At 38.3% G+C, this 18,636-nt stretch overlaps 1 protein-coding gene across 7 annotated transcripts in view; it reads right to left on the reverse strand.

The window, feature by feature from the left end:
* Positions 1 to 18,636, reverse strand: part of CDC42SE2 (CDC42 small effector 2) — an 82,480-nt gene that overhangs the window by 15,489 nt on the left and 48,355 nt on the right. For all 7 annotated transcript variants that reach the window (XM_069001492.1, XM_069001487.1, XM_069001493.1 and 4 more), the window contains one exon: positions 17,684 to 18,007. In XM_069001492.1, the coding sequence (XP_068857593.1) occupies positions 17,684 to 17,737 (54 nt within the window). In that variant the 5' untranslated portion in view covers positions 17,738 to 18,007. The remainder of the gene's footprint in view (positions 1 to 17,683; positions 18,008 to 18,636) is intronic.

Genomic DNA, 18,636 nt, shown 5'->3' on the forward strand with positions numbered 1-18,636 from the left:
AACATCTCCCACACAGAAGGAACACAGAGAAGCACAACTAAGGTAATGCAAGATAAATAGAAATGCTAGACACTGCCTCCAAACCACTGAATTTCTGTGACAGATTAATTCTAAAGCAGTAACATGTGATATCTAAGCCCAGCATAATCATGTTCTGCGTAATGCTGTGGTCTCCGTCAGCCGCAAGATACCAAAGCTGCTGCCTTCACTAAAACACATTTTTCTCAGTCTCCTATGTGGGTAGTCTTCAGCAGATTGTTTGAAGACTCCTGACTGATTAACGATCTTGCAAACTACAGCTTCATCAGAACAGAAGCAGGAGGAAAACTGCACAGGCTTTCATGCCAGCTCTTAAGCAACAGAGGTAAGTAGCAGGTCTCCAGCACACTCAGCTTTCATTAAGTTCCCAAAAGTTCATGATCCCTCGTGATTTCTCTAGCTAAAGGAGCTAGGAAATTGAGACGAAGGACTGAAAAGAGCTAAGTTTTTTAGTAACATGAGCTGCTACAACTAGCATCTAATAACCTGATTACCAAGTGTACACTGGATTTAGTTTTTACAGCAAAATCACTTGGAATGTACTGACTGCCTCAAGTGGTGAAAAAAAAACAATGATGAAATCTGATTGTCTGAGCTCCTCAGCAAAACAACTACTAGCAGTTCCATTCATGTATAGAAAAAAGCAAAAATAAAGGGAAGACAAAAGAATCTAAAATGCCAGTAAAGCTGACATCATCTAATTTTCCAGATTGATTTTAAGTTCAACTGCTCATCAAATCAATCTATTTCGTAACTTTTTACATCAAACTGGATTGCATATTATCTCAAACAGCTCCTTTGTTTTTAGCAAATTCACCACCTTCTTGCATCTTTTGAAGTGTAAGCTTTTTGATTTGTTTACACAATATTCCATTATATTATGATGATGTTAGTCATCATATGACAAAACTGGCAATTGTAGCCTATGTTTGCTAAATAAACAGAAAAAAATTGCCAGATGAGGTCAAATGACTCTGAAAGACAATAGGTCTTTTAAGAAATGTGTTTAGCTCACACATCAAAGGGAACTTGTTCCATTCCAGATGCTTAAACCAACTTTAAGTTACATAGTGAATCTGAATCGATTCCTTGGTATTAGCTAGTAAGTACTGTCCTTTTCAAAATATACATTAGTACAATTTTAAGGTGACATTTGCAACTTTCAACTTGACTCTTACTTTGTCCACATGCTTACTTATCTTTCTAGTATTTTATTTTAATTACTTTGGGTGGTTTAATGTCTCTTTAACATAATTTTTTAAAAAAGTAATTAAAAAACCTCAGTCACCTAAAAGAATCATACTGATTTTCTAGGACAGTAACTATACTGCTTTAATGTCTTTAGACTGTGAAGTCTGACTGTAGATTAACAGGTAATTAATCAACTAAAGGACAGTGGAGCATGGTGAAAGCAACAAGTCGTAGACTCACAGAATGGTCTGGATTGGAAGAGACCTTAAAGACCATCCCTACCCCCAAGTTCCAAGCCCCCTCCCAACACCTTCCACTAGACCATGTTGCTCAAAGTTCCTTCCAGGCATGTCGCAACCAGAACTTCCCTGGGCAACTTGTTCCAGTAGCTCACTATCCTCACAGTAAAGGATTTTTTTTCCTAATCTCCAGTCGAATTCTACTCTCAATTAAAAGCCATTCCCCCATGTCCTATTACTACCTGCCCTTGCGAAAACTCCCTTTCCAGCCTTTGTAGGCACCCCTGTCTGTGATACCAGCTGTAGCATCTCAGCAAAAATCAGAACTTAATGTTAACATATTAACTCTCTCCTTACAGTCGCCTAGCTGAGTAACTTGAACAGGTTAACTGTTGCTCGGATAAAATGCTTACTACCAACCTGCACAGATGAAAACGAAGTTAACCACTGAACCTTCAGAGTCAATCCAGATCTATGACATGGACAAGGGAGGAAAATTCTGCTGTACAAGGCATACGATGAGAGACTGAAATAGCGTGTTTGTTCACCCTTAAGAAAAGAGACATCTGCTTGTGACCTTAACAATCTTCCACTACCTATATAGGAGGGTACAGAAGACAGACAGACTTGAAGGTGCACAGTGACAGTTTGAGAAGCCACAGCCTGAAGTTACAACACAGAAAACACTGATTAAACAAATAAATACAATAAACAGTTATGTAGGTGGTCAAACACTGGACCGAAAACCTACTGAATTTGAATGTCCATCTTTTGAGATCCCCAGAACACAATTGGTCCTGACCCTGCAAAAGTCAAGTCTAGCCGGTACTGCTATGATCAGGTGCATTGCACTAGATGGCATGCAGAAGTGTCTTGTCATCTAGACTACTTTACAAGTCTCTAGCTTCAGATGGTGATGAAGAGCACGCTGCAATTGACTTCCCTGTATATACTCCCCAGTAACCAAAAATCGTAGTAACATAAAACAAAGGTTAAACAAATGATGTGAGAACCCACCACAGTACAAACTTTCTGGAAACTTCTAATAGGTTCATTCAAAAATCAAACGCCAAAGTCTTGATAAGAACATGCCATAAACTGTATCATGTTGTACTTTCTTCATCTTCACTTACTGACCTTCCCCAACAAGAACACAGGAAATACTTGAAAGATCATCTGGCATGATGAGAGCTGTAGTTCTCCAGAGGATGTGTGCCAGGATTACATCATGTAGCTCAAACAAATGAATTTCTCTTTACCCCCCAGATACAAACACAAACAAAAGCTTTGGGTGTGCGTAAGAACAGAGTATTGAAACAGTTTTGTTAAGAAATTGACTTCCTAAGGCTAGCTGATATGAACAGGTTTGTTTTGTCCTGGGTGTGCAGGTGGCTGAACACATTTGCAGCTCAATGGAAGCACACATGTTGCATAAGGTACATTACATGCAAGCCTTCTGTACTCCTCTGTACACTCTGTATAATCCTCTGCATCAGAATGATATGCACACACCAACCTCCACCGCAGAAAAGTAAAAGGACAAAAAATAAACTAAAATATTACCTCCAAACTGGTGATAGCCACTGTCAGACACAGGATCCTCACACTCACCATACAAAACCAATCACTTAGTAAGTCTAACACTTCCTCTGGACCACCTAGTTAAAGCATCCGCCGCACTAAAGGTAATACCCCTAAAGGCACTGCTGTATGTTCTCACAAGCCTGCACATTGTGATTCACCTTTAACTATGATAATAAATTAGGGCCCACACGGTATTTTCAGAAAATCTCTTTATGCAACTCATTGTAATTCCCTTACTAGGATACAACGGATTTTCATGAGTTATGGCACTGTTTATTTTTTAGCAGTAGGATTAGTGACTAGAAGCTCTAGTACTTCTGCTGCAGGCAAAAACAAAGCCACAATATTTAATTCCAATATCCTCAGGAATCAACAAACACACACACAGTGAATTAATGAGTTTTTAAACACCTCTGTGAGTATCATCTTAGAAACTTGGCATTAGTTTGCCCAAACAGCAGCAGCTTCTTGTTTATATATATATATACATATATATACACATATATATATGTAACAAAATACCCAAATATTTTCCTGGTTTTCTAATGGTGTACTGTACTACTTACTTCTCAGTGAAGTTTTATCAAAATGAACTTGCTCTAAATGTAGATACTTTTCTCTTTTTTTGTACAAATCCCTTTTTAAGGGAAGTAACCCCATTACAGCTTTGTGCGTCTCAGTCTGTGAGACACACTCCTGACTGCTGACCTGTCTGGCGATCTTCCCCATTGGAATTTCCTTGTTAAGTTATTTGTCACCTGAGTGACCTCATCATTGTCTCAGGGTTGTCCTTGCTGCTCCAAAGGCATACTGATCTGTGTGGAATCACAAATTTCCTTCAGTAGCCATCCCAGTTCTTCTCTCTGCAAATGTCCCAAATTTGACTGTCAACCAGTTCATTTTGGGCAAGTCATTTTGTAAAATGCATCCCACAATACACTATAGTGTAACAATCTGTTTTTGCTTGCTCTTGAGGCATCAAAGCAAAAAGGATTTAGAACGTACACAAGAGAAGCAGGAACAGCCTCTCATGTTCTTCCCATACTATGAAAAGTATACGCATTTCAAATGCGTTTTCTCTAGTGGACGTAGAAATGGTGACACTATACACAAAATTAAAAAAAGACAATACAACAAGCAGCCAAGACAATTTAGCAAGGGATGGCCCAGTAGGTATTTTAGAGATGCTTACACATCAAGCCCACACACAGCATGGATAGAAGCATCTCTGGAGAGTAGTCTACCAGTAAGTCTTAAGGAATGTTCAAATCAGCAGCTGTGCTTAGACTTAAATTAGCTTTCTGCTCAGCTTTTGACATATTCAGAATAGTAACTGACACAGAGCAGCAACACAAAAGCCTATGTCTGAAGTGTGGCAAATATCCCCAAATGACAGAAGGGAAGCTAATTAACAAGTTCCAACAGAAGCACGGCAGCAAAGAAGGAGCAACATGGTGTGCCATTGAAAATTTGTAGGTTCAAAAGACAGACAATAAAGAAAAAAGGTCATTGTGCAGGAAAACTAGTCAAGCACTATAAGCCTACATATTTTATTACAACAAGGAACATAAAAAGGAAGCCCTTTCAAGAAGTGTCCTGGTTTCCTTGGCAAAACAAAGGAATCCCTACGGACTTGTCCAGTGTCCCATCAAAAGGAAAACATCAGCTCCAAACATGTACAGGCCCTTTTGTGTAGTCTTGCTGAGGCATGCCACAATTCCACAGGTCTTGAGTGTAAACAATCATCATTATTTCAATTTCATCAAGCCAGAAAGTACCTCATATTCCTGACTTATTTGTCACATTCTACTCTTCTAAATTCAGTGTTGTTGAAAAGAAGTAGTCAGGAGCAGTAGCAGAAATAGGTTCTTACTGTTCTTACTTACTTACTAGCTGCACTACAAAGACACAGTAATTTTGTAAGGTCAAGTACATTCAGTATTCATAATCTACTCCCAGACTCATGAGGAGCATCAACAACATATCACACAATCATTTGTAGAGGTAGTGTTGGATGCTCATACTGTTCAGCAGAACCTTCCTACTTACTAATCAATTTCTGTGGCAAGCCTATCCTTCCTTATTTTTGCAAGTTTTCTGCACCAAGTTATCCATGATAAATTTATTCCTGCAAAAGCAGATTTTCTATTATTGTCTTATTGTGTCTCCTACTTGCATAATTTTTGATACCATTTCATACAATTCCTTCAGCCTAATACTGGAAATTCTGAAGCTGGATTCACCGTGGAAATCCAGGAAATAATGTGGTTTTCTCAGTGTGTCAGATCTAGTGATCTTGCCAGAATAAAACCAAGTGTGGGTGCTTCTTATGACAGGAAGAATAGGAAAGCACAGTTCTTTGACAGCTGAACAGGAAGTTCTGGCATTGCAATGCTCAGCACTGGGGAGATACCCAAGATTCCTCCAGGTTCATGCATTACTGGCAACTTCAGGGCAACTGCTTCCCCGTTCCACAAGTGTAGTCAATTTCTACAAGATACACTCAGCATCAGCTTTTAGCTACAGATTTACAGTGACTGGTAGTTAAAGTCAGAAAGAAGAGTACAAAGAACAATAAACATACAGAGCAAAATCAGGTTTTCTGAAGAGCTGCAGGCCGGAAATTTCTAAACTGGCTGCATAATAATAAGTGTAGATTATTCATAGTAAATATTTTTCCTTTTACTCTTCAGCAAATGGAACCATGAGATAGCCAAAAAGACAGGACATAACTCCACCTTCCTAGCAACTAGAGCTATGAATACAGAACCAAATAGTTATTTTTGCTAGGAAGATATATATTGTTCCTAAATTAAAGAAAAACACCAACAACTAAGCTAAAGTATTACCACCAGCACTCTCTGTTTCATAACCTGAAACAGGTTAGGCACCCTCTATTAACACAGGTTTTCTGTGGACTGTGGCATCTATGCCAATTAAAAAAAAGCTTTGAACCACTGACTTGGAAGAGAGACAACTGGCAAATTTCAATCATATCTGATTATTTTAACAGTTCCCTATGCCACACTGTCATCAGATATACCACGCAGAAGCATGCTTCCATGATCAAGGCATAGAATTTGCAAGAATTTAATTTTCTTCACAGATTTCCAGCATGGTTTCTATGCCTTAACCTTGCTTCACTATTTCACCAGGTTTCCCTGAAGTTCTGTTAATATCCATGGACAGAGGCATTGTCTACAACTGCCTACCTGAACAGACACTGACACGTGCTTCTCATTTGTGGTAAAGTTTTATACTGTGGAGAAATGTATACTACATCAAAATAATTCAGAACAGGAAGTGACTCTGATTTTTTCTATAACATCATTTCAGACAATTTTAAACCTAATTTTTAAGCTTAAAAGTTCATTTTAATACATATTGAAAATGCAAATACACTTTGAGTAACATTTATTAATCCAGTATTTGTCGGAACTCAAGAGAAAATATTCTCCACTAAGTACAGCACAAAAGTGTTTATTTTTCAGCTGCAAAGCTAAAAAAAAATATTCAGGATTCAGCATTATCATGACACTCAACACTCCCTCTTAGGGTTCACTACACAAAAATACTGAGAAACTGAAACCTTTTTGCCCTTCCCAATTGTTTCCCAGCAAGGTTTACTTTCAGACCACTCTTCTGTGTTCAGGGACTGTATAGTGACAGTTCATTTTCTTTTTAAGAAACTAAACCACATAAACTTGCATAAAACCACAATACAAAACTTAGATGTGGCTGTTTATCTAGGATAATAGTAGAAGCACAAACCATACCACAGGCAGTGCATCCTACAGAATTTCTTGTCTTAGGCATTATAAAAACAAGCGTCTGCTATGTTTGGTCATAAAAACCAATTTGTCAGTAATGCTCACCCCTGCAATGCCTGCAGAGCCTAAGCTGAATTCTATTCCTTCTTGGGCAAGACCAAATTATTTACTAAATTCCAGCGAGCTGAAGCAGAGGGTTTGTTAATGGAAAGCTTACTGTACCAGTGTGGGAAAAAGATTCAGCTTGACTCTCTGAACACAGAGGGAGCTTGCAGAGCTGGCAACTGGAAGTTCAAAAGTGACTCCTTTTAAGAGTCAACCACCTAATGTACGTTTTAGTGATCAACAACTCTGGAGTAAAACAGGTTTTTGAGTTGTGGTTTAGAGCAGCCTTCAAAGGGAAAGCTCTGTTGGTCTGTTTAGACAAAAGTTACAAACACACCAATACCAAATAAAATCTTCTCCCTCCCTTCATAATTTTTCTTTCTTTTTCACTGGGGAATAATGTGAGCTGACTAATTCTGGAAAACTAAATTACGTAAATTGTTACCTAATATAAGGTACTGCAGAGTACCTGGTCACTTTTCCTATCATATAAAGATAGATCATACTAATGTAAGCTCTTCTGTTTTCTCTGACTAAACAGAGTGAACATTATTTACACTGGTGTCTAGTTCAGAGGCACTGAGAAACAAAGATATTGCAAAACATAATTTTGGTGATACGAAACATACTACTAGTATACAAGGAGAATAATTTTACTGTGGATGATCAAGACACCCTCACACTTGTAAAGTGGTATGGCATATGTTTTGCAGCACTTACATCACAGAAATATTGGTCCCTTCAGAAACCCTTCTTGTTCTATAATCTAAAAAAAGCTGTTTAGAATGACCATCAAGTAAGTAAAGCAAAAAAATAAAAAATACATGTAATCCAGAATTAGCATCATCCATTTTAAAATCTATCTAGAAGAAATTTTTGCCTTAACACCCAAGGTGAGCTGCCTTCAAAGAAAATCACGATGCTTATACACATGCCCCACAGAAACTACAAATAAGCATCCAAGAGTATCTCGGCAGTCAGCCGGATCCCAGGCAAGCACCAATGAAAATATTCTGGAAGTTGGGTTTTGCTGTAATTCAGCAGACTATCCCAAAACACACACAAAAAGAACCCAAAACAAACAAAAAACCCTACCAACTAACCAACAACAAAAAAAACCAAAAAATCACCACCCCCACCAGCAAAGCAGCCAAAATCCCCCAAAAACTAACAAAAAAACCTCAACCAACCAAAACAGACCAAAAAAAAAAAAAAAAATCAACTGAACACCAAAATCCAACCCACCATGCAACAAATATTTTCACAAATCAGAGAAAATGTCCTTGTTCCATAGAAGCACCTGAAGTTTACAGCTTGCTTAAATCCCCACAGTGTTCCATTCTTTAACCACTAAATCAGCTAACACACAGCTATCTTCATTCCTCAGTCAGTTTTTTGTCAGGTTTTCATCTAGATGTGTATGTATGAAAAGGTGTAAATTTCCTCTTCGTTATCTTCTCTGTGTAGGAACATTAATCTCCTTTAATAATGGAAATGTTGGCATTTTATTCCTGAATTTAAATGAGCAGCTGAATCTCACTGACGTGAGATGCATGGCATATGTTTTACTTCTTTAGGGGTAGAACTACACAAAGAGGCCTCAATTGCATTGTTTCTAGTTTTCCAGCAGTCAGTTTAATCCACATTGCTTTCATCATGACCACATCTTTCACAGGTTTTAAAATAATTTTTAAAAGCAATAGTTAAGCACCACAGTTCTCTCTCACACACAAAACTTGTTTCTTTATTCCCTGAAGTACACACACTGCAGCTTTTTTCTTTCCTCCTGCAAACCTCCACTTCTTTGCGTCATGAACCCAAAAGCCACCCCATTTTCAAAGTTTAGTTCTGATGTTAAAAAGAGAAAACATGCATTTGATATTCTTCCACGGAGAACAAAAGGCCTGTAAGCTCTTTTGCCAGCTGTTCTGTGGATCAGCATGCCTATTCTTGTGCTGACATTTCTTCCGCTCTTTACAAGTTCAGCAATGCCAAGCTGCTGCCACAAATGCAAGCAATCCAGTATGCTCTACACATGCCCATGCATGTATGTGTGTGTGTGTTTACACATCCTAGCACATTTCTTTGGAATATGTGCCTGGCAGGATTTATTCTCTCATTTTAACAGTAATCCATTATTTGACCACCATCCTAGAGCCCAGGAATTAAATGTGTTTTTAGTAACTGCAGTACAACAAACTGTATTTCAAGTAATACTTGTCCTAAACAGAGTTAAATAGGACATGTCCTACATAGATTTCACTCTAGTCTTTCAAGAAATCTACTGGAAGTGGATTATAGCTTGTAAGTCACCTATATTTAGAATATATATCATAAGAGTAATTTTCTTCTATAAGTAATATACTCCCTTGAAACACAACTCCAATTCCCAGCTGAACATAGCCAAGTGTGCTTTCTTTAGGTAATTTAATTCGAAAAGCATCAGTTTTTCAGTTCACAGAACTGATAAAGCACTCCAAAAGACAATTTTTATGCAAAATACATAATGAGGTAAAGATTAATAACTACATTTTCTGCAACTGTCTTTTTGAAAACTGATTGTGATATCACCTCTAAGATTTTATCATTCTGATGTAATCTCCAATTAACATCTATTATAAATCCTGTTGAAAGTATTTTCCTCCATTTTATTAAAATTAGATTAATTTTTCACCATGTCATCCTATATGTCCCCATTTTTCTGTTCTTTCCTAATTTAAGGTCATAGGTTCTGAAGCCACTGATGGACCACCATACAGGACTACAAAAAACCTGCCTGACATCTTCCAGATGTAAAACAAGAATTGCAGTGTTGACGCTTCAAACGAATCAGGCCTGAACTGCAAGGAAACAGTAAATCAGCATCATTGACAAAAATGAAGGGGTTTAGTGAAGGCAAAACTTGAACCTACTTGGAGGCATCTAAGGCTGGAATAAAGAATGATGAATTTCCAGAGCATCTACCTGCACTCAGCAGTCATGACACAATGCCCATGGGAAATGTTTTTACTTTTTAAGTAAGTACAATAATTTCAAAGGTCACAATTTATTTTAATGAACTTAAACTACCAAACTCTTATGTTACTCCATATCCCACTCAGAGAGATGGATGCAAACCAGAGGGAATGCAGACACTGATAAGCAACAAGCAGTAAGTATTGCCTCCTATTCACCGTGATGGGATGAGCTCTGAACCTCTGCTCCAGAGACGGAAAGGCTGGTCTGGGAAAACTTAGAAAGACAAATCACTATTTGGTCTCAATTAATTTCTCAGTCTCTGGAGATAAGGGAGACACACACCAACTTTCAACCATCTTCTGCAGGTTAGAAACACATAAATCATAATGCAGTTCTGCCAGAGATAAGGCAAAATTAAAACAGTCTGATTTGAGAGCATCCCAGCACCAAAACTTATGAACTAGGTAATCCTTTATGATACACTATCAAGCAGAACATAAAAGGGTGGTTGTGTTCACCCTAAAAAGGTTATACCATGAGCAAGAGAAAAGCAATTATTAAGACCCTGTGCCTGAGAAAGACAACATACTCTAAACCCAGACTATTTTCTAAGCCTGAGCTGAATTTACAACTGCAATACGAAAGACAATGTAATTTAAACTATTTTAAAAAATTCTATGTGAGCCTCATCCCTTTTGATGTTAAGTCACTTTCAGAGCATGGCATATTAACAAATCACTCAGTGTTAGACATTTATTTGAGGGAGTAAACACAAAGAGAGATGGTATCTTTCTTTGGCTACAGTTAACTACAGCTCTCTTGAGGATACACCCAAGTAACTAAAAAAAACTCTCTAAAATTATTTGAAAAACAAAAAATACCCAATGGGTTCAGAGAGTCATCACTTCCCTGAATCTGCATCAGAGTGCAGTTCACAGCTTCAGCTTTTCTGCCCAGCCTCCACTTTTCTGTTCTCCTCACTCTGTGGCAGAATATTAACCCAGAATTACAGAAGTCAGAATTTTAGAGTGATCAGCTAAGCCACTTTGAAGACAAAGGCAAGAAACTAATTGCAAGTGATTACCTGTTGAAATCTGTGACTTAATGGATACCTTGTGAATTCAGGATCTTCGAGAACAGTGAAGAATAGCATTATTATAAGTAAATGGGAACTTTGGTATCATGAACATCTCATGCATAAGTAAGTGTCATGACAGGAACTGCAGAACCAGAGGTTTGAGGAACAGTCTGAAAAAGGAAAACTTTCAGCATTGTGAAATGCTAATGCCAGTGAAAATGTCAGTGCAGGCAGAGATCTTTATAACAGCAATTTAAAAATACGTATTTTTAAAATTGCATATTGGTCTTAAGAACTATCACCAACAGAATATCTGAGATCCATTCCAGAAAAGTTACAATAAAAAATACAGTAAGATATGAGCAGAGGAAGCTTCTAGTCTCAATAGTCCCTTTCACATCAAAAGCAGTTAAAGCCAAAAGGCTGAACACTTAGCTTCAGGGCAACGACTGAGTTCTCTATTCACTAACACAAAGCATACTTCCAGACAGTGTCAGTGAAAGTGCACATCTCTCAGGCTATGTCCAGATTACTCCTGCCTCTAGCTGTTGGCAAGTAGAAATGCCCCTAAATCTTCATGCTTCCCCATCTTCCCTGCTCTGACATGAAAAGCAGAATGGAATAAAACAGCTGACCTGCCAAACATTACAACTAAGGCACACCAAAAATACCAGGGTGGCTTTGTAGCTTCAACTTCCATTAAAAAAAAATCACAAAAAAATTACCGAAATTGCATTAGAAATGCTTCAGCACAGTCTCCAAGGGTGTTTGCAAAACTACCAACTTCTGCTAACCAGTATCAGCTAGTTCTTGTGGAAGCTCCTTTTGTCAGTGACTCATATCAGGGTTTTGCTCTTGAAAATTCCTTCTCACTGAAAAATTTGGGGATTTAATAGAAACAAGAAACTCAAGGGCTCTAGCACTGGTGTCCAGATCAACAAACAGCACAGTTTACTTCCTCCCCATGTTCAAGTGGAAAGCCTGGGCTCTGTGGAGCCTGCAGATATTAAAAGCGTATTACATCCTTCTTGAAGTATGTTGATAATGCCAAGACACATTCTCATCAATGGAAAGCTGGCATAATTCTTGTTTCCAACCTCCCCCAAAGAGCTATTTTCCATGTCATCAACTAGTATTACATTAAGTAAACAGCATCAGTGCAGCTAATGAAGAGCAAAAAATTTCACAGCCATAATAAAAGATCATAAAATATTCAGCTGATTTTCGTTCAGGTATTTATACATAAACATAAAATGCTTCCTTTGTTTTCTTTGTAAAGACTTTAATACTTGAACATCACAAAAGTATTTTAAGATGTGCGGCAGCTAATTTAAAGGTAAAAGAAAAACCTAAAGCAGCTCTATCAGGCTGAAAGCCATCCAAGCAGATTGGGTTTTATAAATACAAGCCAAGCATTTTGCTGCTTGTTTGATTCTTCCCCCTTTGATAAAGTATTCCCTCAAGCTACTTCTAACAACAGCACTGAATAGGAAAAAGAAAGAATTTGGACCATCTAAACTGGCAGCTCAGTATGTAATTCTGTAGGACATCTCTGAAATCTGAGGGCTCTCTAAGGTTGTCATCTTTTACACGATTCTTTCACAGGCTTACTGAATGCGATAGGCTGATTAAATTTAATGAAAAAGCCTGAGTTTTATGTATTTTAAGCCTGAAGCTGCACTTGCACAGCACTGCTGTACTGAACAGGGAGCCTAAACCAGTACTTCTTCAGCAGCAAGGTGGTATGGGTGCCTGCTGGGAGTGACCTATTCTGTAGCTGGTAAGGCACACTGAATGCTTCATTCTCTTTCACTGTGTTCACGTTTTTAAGAGTTACACAAATTGCAGTGTTAGATGTATCCTTAGATGTATCTATGACTCCTTCTCCAGAAAGGAAGCTAGGGCTGGTAACATTCATCAGTGGATAATTTCCTTAAGTAACCATAAAATCATTTGTGTCTTCTGAAGCACCCAGTGCTCAGTTCAGTTGATAAATACAGCAGCATGTGCAGGGTTTTTTCTACCTCTCTTTTAAAAAGATGGGCCTCCCCACCCTAAATACCTATCAGTCACTCTTTCATACATAAAAAGAGACACTAAACAAACTTCACTTTCCAAACCACTTTAAACGTTTATGGCATAGCATGCAACAAAACTGTTAATAGCCCCTTGACAAAACACAAAATGGAAATCACCTAAACAAGAGACAAGCAACAAAACATCAACTAATTAACTAGGGAAGGAAGCCTGGAGCCAGAAGTACGAGAGCATAGTTTATTCTTTTGTAGCAGAGCACTAATTTTACTGCAAGGTCAAAGCAACCTGAAAAGCTTGGCTGTACTGAGCGTTGGCCCAAATCAGGTGGGAGTGCACCAGATCACGACCAAAGGCTTCTCAGACCAAAAATTAACTTTGCAAGTTAAAAATGGACAGACTAGGAAGAAAGCCATATAGGAAAGTAACAGATTCCTGGTGTAGGCGACAAGCTTAGCCTAAGACAGAAGCCACGGACACTTTCTCTGAAAACTTGCAAGATTTCTAAACTTCTGTTATCGAGCAATGCATCTGGTAGTGGGAATTTGGCAGAGTTTATTGAAACATAGCAGTGGATGAGATGATAGCACAGAGGAAGCATGCGAAAAATGACTGATTTTGCACTGGGAAATGCAAAATCAGCTTACTGAACCTATAAAGGGTATCAGTGGGAGGTGTAAGAAAACTGGTGCAATCACAGAAAGTGCTACTTTTCCCAAAATAATGGTTTGGGTCAGATCATAATTCACAGCCTGAATTCAGGCTACTTAAACCACCAAGAAAATATGAGCACAGTTATTAATAGATTAGTATCTCCTCCATGGTATCATGAAAACAGATATGAAAGCAACTAGTTGTCTGAAGTCCCTCATTGTGGTAAAACAGATTATGAATCCAAAAAAACCTAGAGTGTGATACAGGAACACCTTCCCTTGGCTTTTGTTTGGATTCTACTGTGGTAAGAACCTCAGGCTATAAAGAAGCCACCATCAGGAACATGCTTTCTTCAGCTGCATCCCCAATTAGTTTTGTTTCTTTGAATACCCGTTTTTTTTCATTTTATAACTCTCTTTCAGAGAAGCTCAGAGACCCAGCTTCCAACGTGTGCCTTCTGTGATCATGAGTACTGCAGTTTTGGATACACCAAGTGGAATATTTAGCAACCAAAGCAACATTTAGGAGAGCGAGTAGAACAATGCTTTCCAAGCCACCCATGTTTTAGTTCACAGCAGCAAGGTGCACCCAGGTAGCACGGACAAAAGACTAAAAGCTGTGCCAAGATATATTTCACTAAAAGATGATGGTAATACTTGAACATTGTCCTTGATTTAAGGAACCTCAAAGGACACTAATATATAACTGCAACACTGTTCTGCTCTGGGGCATGCTATTAGAGAAGTCATGGCAGTAAAATTCAGAAAAGTAATGCATTCTTATTGTTCTTCTATAAAACTGACTGAAAGGACTCATGCATGTACAGATCTCATGTTAACTGCACTACAGCTGAAAAGAACAGAGATGCTGTATTTGACCATTTCAAATATAGTATGTTAGAATTTTGCCAGCAGAAAGCAGAGACAATTCTGATGCTTTTCAAGAGAGAAGGGAACTCCTCAGCTCAATGAATGCTATAAATATCAGAGAAACAAGCACATAATGAAACTTTCATTTTTCTTCCCCCTCCAGCAAAGAGTGGTTAACATTTATGTCACAATCCACGACATTAAAGATGCCACAGATATCAGCATCTGCCAAAGAAAATGAGAAAATCATTTCAGAAAATGTCACCTGGCAGAAGGAGGAGACCTAGGAGACAACAGAGAATGGAAGCAGGTTACTACTGCTTGTGGTGACAGGCAAGTTCCTCCCAGGCTGCCGCACCTTCCCAAGTGCTCTCATACAATAGGCATGAGGCCCTGGAACAGGATAGACAGACAACTGATAATGTGGACAAGGTTCTCCAGCTGTGATGATCCTCCTTTTCTCTAGTGAACAGTGACGGGACCCAAGGGAACACATGAAGATGTGTCCAGAAAGAGTGGGCTGGATATAGGAAAAGATTCTTCATCCAGAGGGTGGTTGGACACTGGATCAGGTTCTCCAGGGAAGTGGTCACAGCACCAGCCTAAAGAAGCATTTCTGCAAAGCTCTCAGGCACATGGAGTGAATTTTAGGGCTGTCCTGCACAGGGCCAGGAGCTGGACTCCAGGATCCTTTCGGGTCACTTCTGACTCAGGATATTCTATGATAAGCTTAAAAAAAGAAGGAGTATTTTAAACATTGATCAGAACAAGTAACAAATTAACTTCCTGCTTTCAAGGTCTATTTTGAGAGGCTGGGGGTTGCTGGTGTTGCTACAAGACCATATTAGTCCTTCTACAGAAGAAGGCCTCCTAACATGTAATGGCTGAACATGAAATGGCTGGGACACTATTAGGCAGGCCATTACAAAGTTGAGATGCAGGAGTTAAAATGAAAGAAGGCGCACAAAAGGAATGAAACTGGGCAGATTAGGCATTTCTCCTTAGAAAGTGGACCCAGTGACAGGTTGAACACACAGCAGGAGACTGAAACATGGCTTTTATCCAAGTTCCCATGTTTCACTTAGCTTATGATACAATGGACAAATATGTAACAGTATTTTGGGACTAAAAACTAGTGTGTTTTTCAGCATTTAAGTCTCTCAAACATGCAATCATACTACAACAGCTGCACAGACAGGGAAAAACTGCTTCCGTATCCCTTGTCTCATTATCAGTTTGCCTTAGACTTACAGTACATGTTTTGCTATTTGTCAGAGACGGAAAACATTCCTGTACTTACTCAGAGGTGTAAGTAATTAAACACTCAGTGCAACCGAGCATGGCAGAGCAACGGCTGTACAATACAACACAGCAAAATGAGATGAGGATCTGCAGGGAAAGGACAACTAAGTGCCTTTCATCAAGCATGCCAAGAAGGGCACACATCTCTTTTTTTTCTGAGATGTATCCTGGAGAATTTTGGCACAAAACAAGTCTCCTATAACATTTGAAAGGCACATTTCAGAAACTAGATCAGTCCTCAACAATGTGCTATTAGTATTTTAAACACAAGGATGGTTTTAATTATCAAGCAAATGCACACCACTGTATCAGCAGAAACCAAGCGGGTTGCTTCCCTCTCCTCCACTTTCCATGTACAATCTCCACCTGCTTCGTGAGTCATTACCCACAGACCGCTGTATCAACATATATGGATTTCTTGGGCAGTAACTTAAGTATCATAGAACTCGAGTCAGGATTTTGTAAAGACTGAGCCTCAGCATTCTCAAGCCAAAGAGAATATGCCGATTTTCTATCTGAAATATTTTGAACTGTCAGATCTTATCCATATCTATGCTCAAAAACCAAGACAAATAACTTTGGCTATATATGGCTAGAACTAACATTTTAAAGGATTGCATGGTATTCAAGCCAGAGAGGAGGATCACAGCTTCCCATGTTGGTATCTCAGAGTTCATCTCCCACAACTCTGCTTGACTGAGATAAATTTGCATTCATTAGTTCAAAATGTTAATAGTCACACTTCAATATTTGCATGCCATCTGAGGATCAGTCTGGCATTCAGGCTTTGTGCAATGACAATGCCTATGTGAGGCATTTTTTTCAATCCTTTGGCTTCTCTAGAGCAAAATATTAGCAACTGAACACATTAATGTGAGCTTTCTTTATTCACTCTGGGTTTCTCTTGTTTACTGTAACGCTACCAGTAGTAACTGTTTTGGGGGTTTTTTTTACATATTTGTAAAACCACTGTATGACCACTGTCATTTCTATACATTAATTTAGGTTGATCTTGATGTCACACTATACAATGCTCTTCCTCACAGACCTAACCATATTCCTAGTTGATTCCACCTTCATGCAGGCAGAATTTCCTCCACCAGCACCGGACTCAGAAACATACTCTACAGGTACCTAGGAAATACATGAAAACAAAGAATATTTCTGTATTTTCTGTTTTCCTAACAAATGCTTTGAAATGTTCTTTTATCTAACCATTTGCTATGTTTACTATGCACTCACACAACAGCCATTTCAAATTTTATTAAAAATAAAGTATTTACAACATGAGTGCATCCCTTCACTCTTCTAAGATTTAATCTAAAAACTAACCAAACAATTAAAGATGAAATCCTTTATTAAACTAAGGTGACGAAGGACTGTATTCACTTTGGACTTTCTAAAATAATAATTTCCTTCTACCATCAGTGTCTAGTCACACCCAAAGGCAGGCCTGAAGTCATATGGAAGTGAGGACATTTACAGATCTCCACTAAAAAGTTATTTATAGAATATAAAATTAAAATAAATAAAATTATTTATAGAATATAAAAAATTATACTCTAGGATGACAGTTTACATCCTCATCACCCTTTCCCCTTCCCCTCTTTTTCAATTCCAAATATAGGCTCTTTCCGAAGACTTTGGCTAGATTGGATCTCAAGGACAGCAAAATGACAGCAGTTTAGAACAGACTATTTTTGATCCCCATCAAGGCAGGATATCAGTTAACTGCTTCATTCTCACTAAGCCTGCCCACACAGACCTAACTAAAAAAAAAAAGAAACATAAGAAAACTAAAAAAGGTGAACATTTTAGTTAATTATATAAAAACAAAGCAGTGCTAATATTCATACTTACAGGCTGAGGCTGTTCTGCAATACAGCAGTTGAAACACAACCAAAACTCACTCATTGTTTACAGTCTGAAGTGGGAACGTGGACGAAAAGCAGGACTCAACCTTCGTAAGTCTGTCTGCAGGTAATAAGTTCTTTGAACAGGTTTATTTTTAATGGCTCCAATGTGAAAATCTTTTTTTCTGTTGAGTTCTTCTCCAAAGACAAGTCGGTCCCAGGACAAAGAACTTGAAGGCAAAAAGTTATTTCAGAATCTTCTTCCAGAAGGTTGATCCCAGCACCAGAGAAATATTATGTATGCTTCTTTGGTCCTTAGCGTTACGTGAACCTGAAAACAGAAGTACATTAATCAAAAAGAGAGAATATAAATAATCTCAATCTCCCAGCCAGCCAGCTACACCTCTGATTTCTTGGTAATACTCTGAATCACAGACTGAGGAGACACCAGCAAACAAGTCACGCGCTTATTTCTACAGTGACTACCAAAACCAGCATATACCCTAAATCTGTATGAGACTTACATTCCAGCTTTAGTTAGATGAAGTGATACCAAGAACTGGTATCCAATCTCTTGGCAGTCATGTTGGTTTGTTGCTAACTTTCAAATGTCATTTCAGAAAGTGATAATTGTCCATACACCCCTTTACACCTCTTAGGGAACTGCACCTACTACCAAATCATATTTTTCAATAGAAAAGTTACCCAGTCCATTCACGGTGTGAGGTTTAAATGGTATTTAACTCCAGCCCTGTTACACAATTCATCAATATGTAAACACAATCAAAGGCATGCTCTCCTAAATGTTGAGGGAACAAATAAATTTCTGTATATGAAAATTTTGCAAAATGGCTGGACCTGGTCAACACAGGGTATTTTCCTTCCACCCTCTTCTACCCTATGTTTCATTTACAGTTTACTTCAAAATAGGATATTACTTGTAGAGCTTGAAACTGTTTC

This window comes from Aphelocoma coerulescens (assembly GCF_041296385.1).
Source record: "Aphelocoma coerulescens isolate FSJ_1873_10779 chromosome Z unlocalized genomic scaffold, UR_Acoe_1.0 ChrZ, whole genome shotgun sequence".
Classification (NCBI taxonomy): domain Eukaryota; kingdom Metazoa; phylum Chordata; class Aves; order Passeriformes; family Corvidae; genus Aphelocoma; species Aphelocoma coerulescens.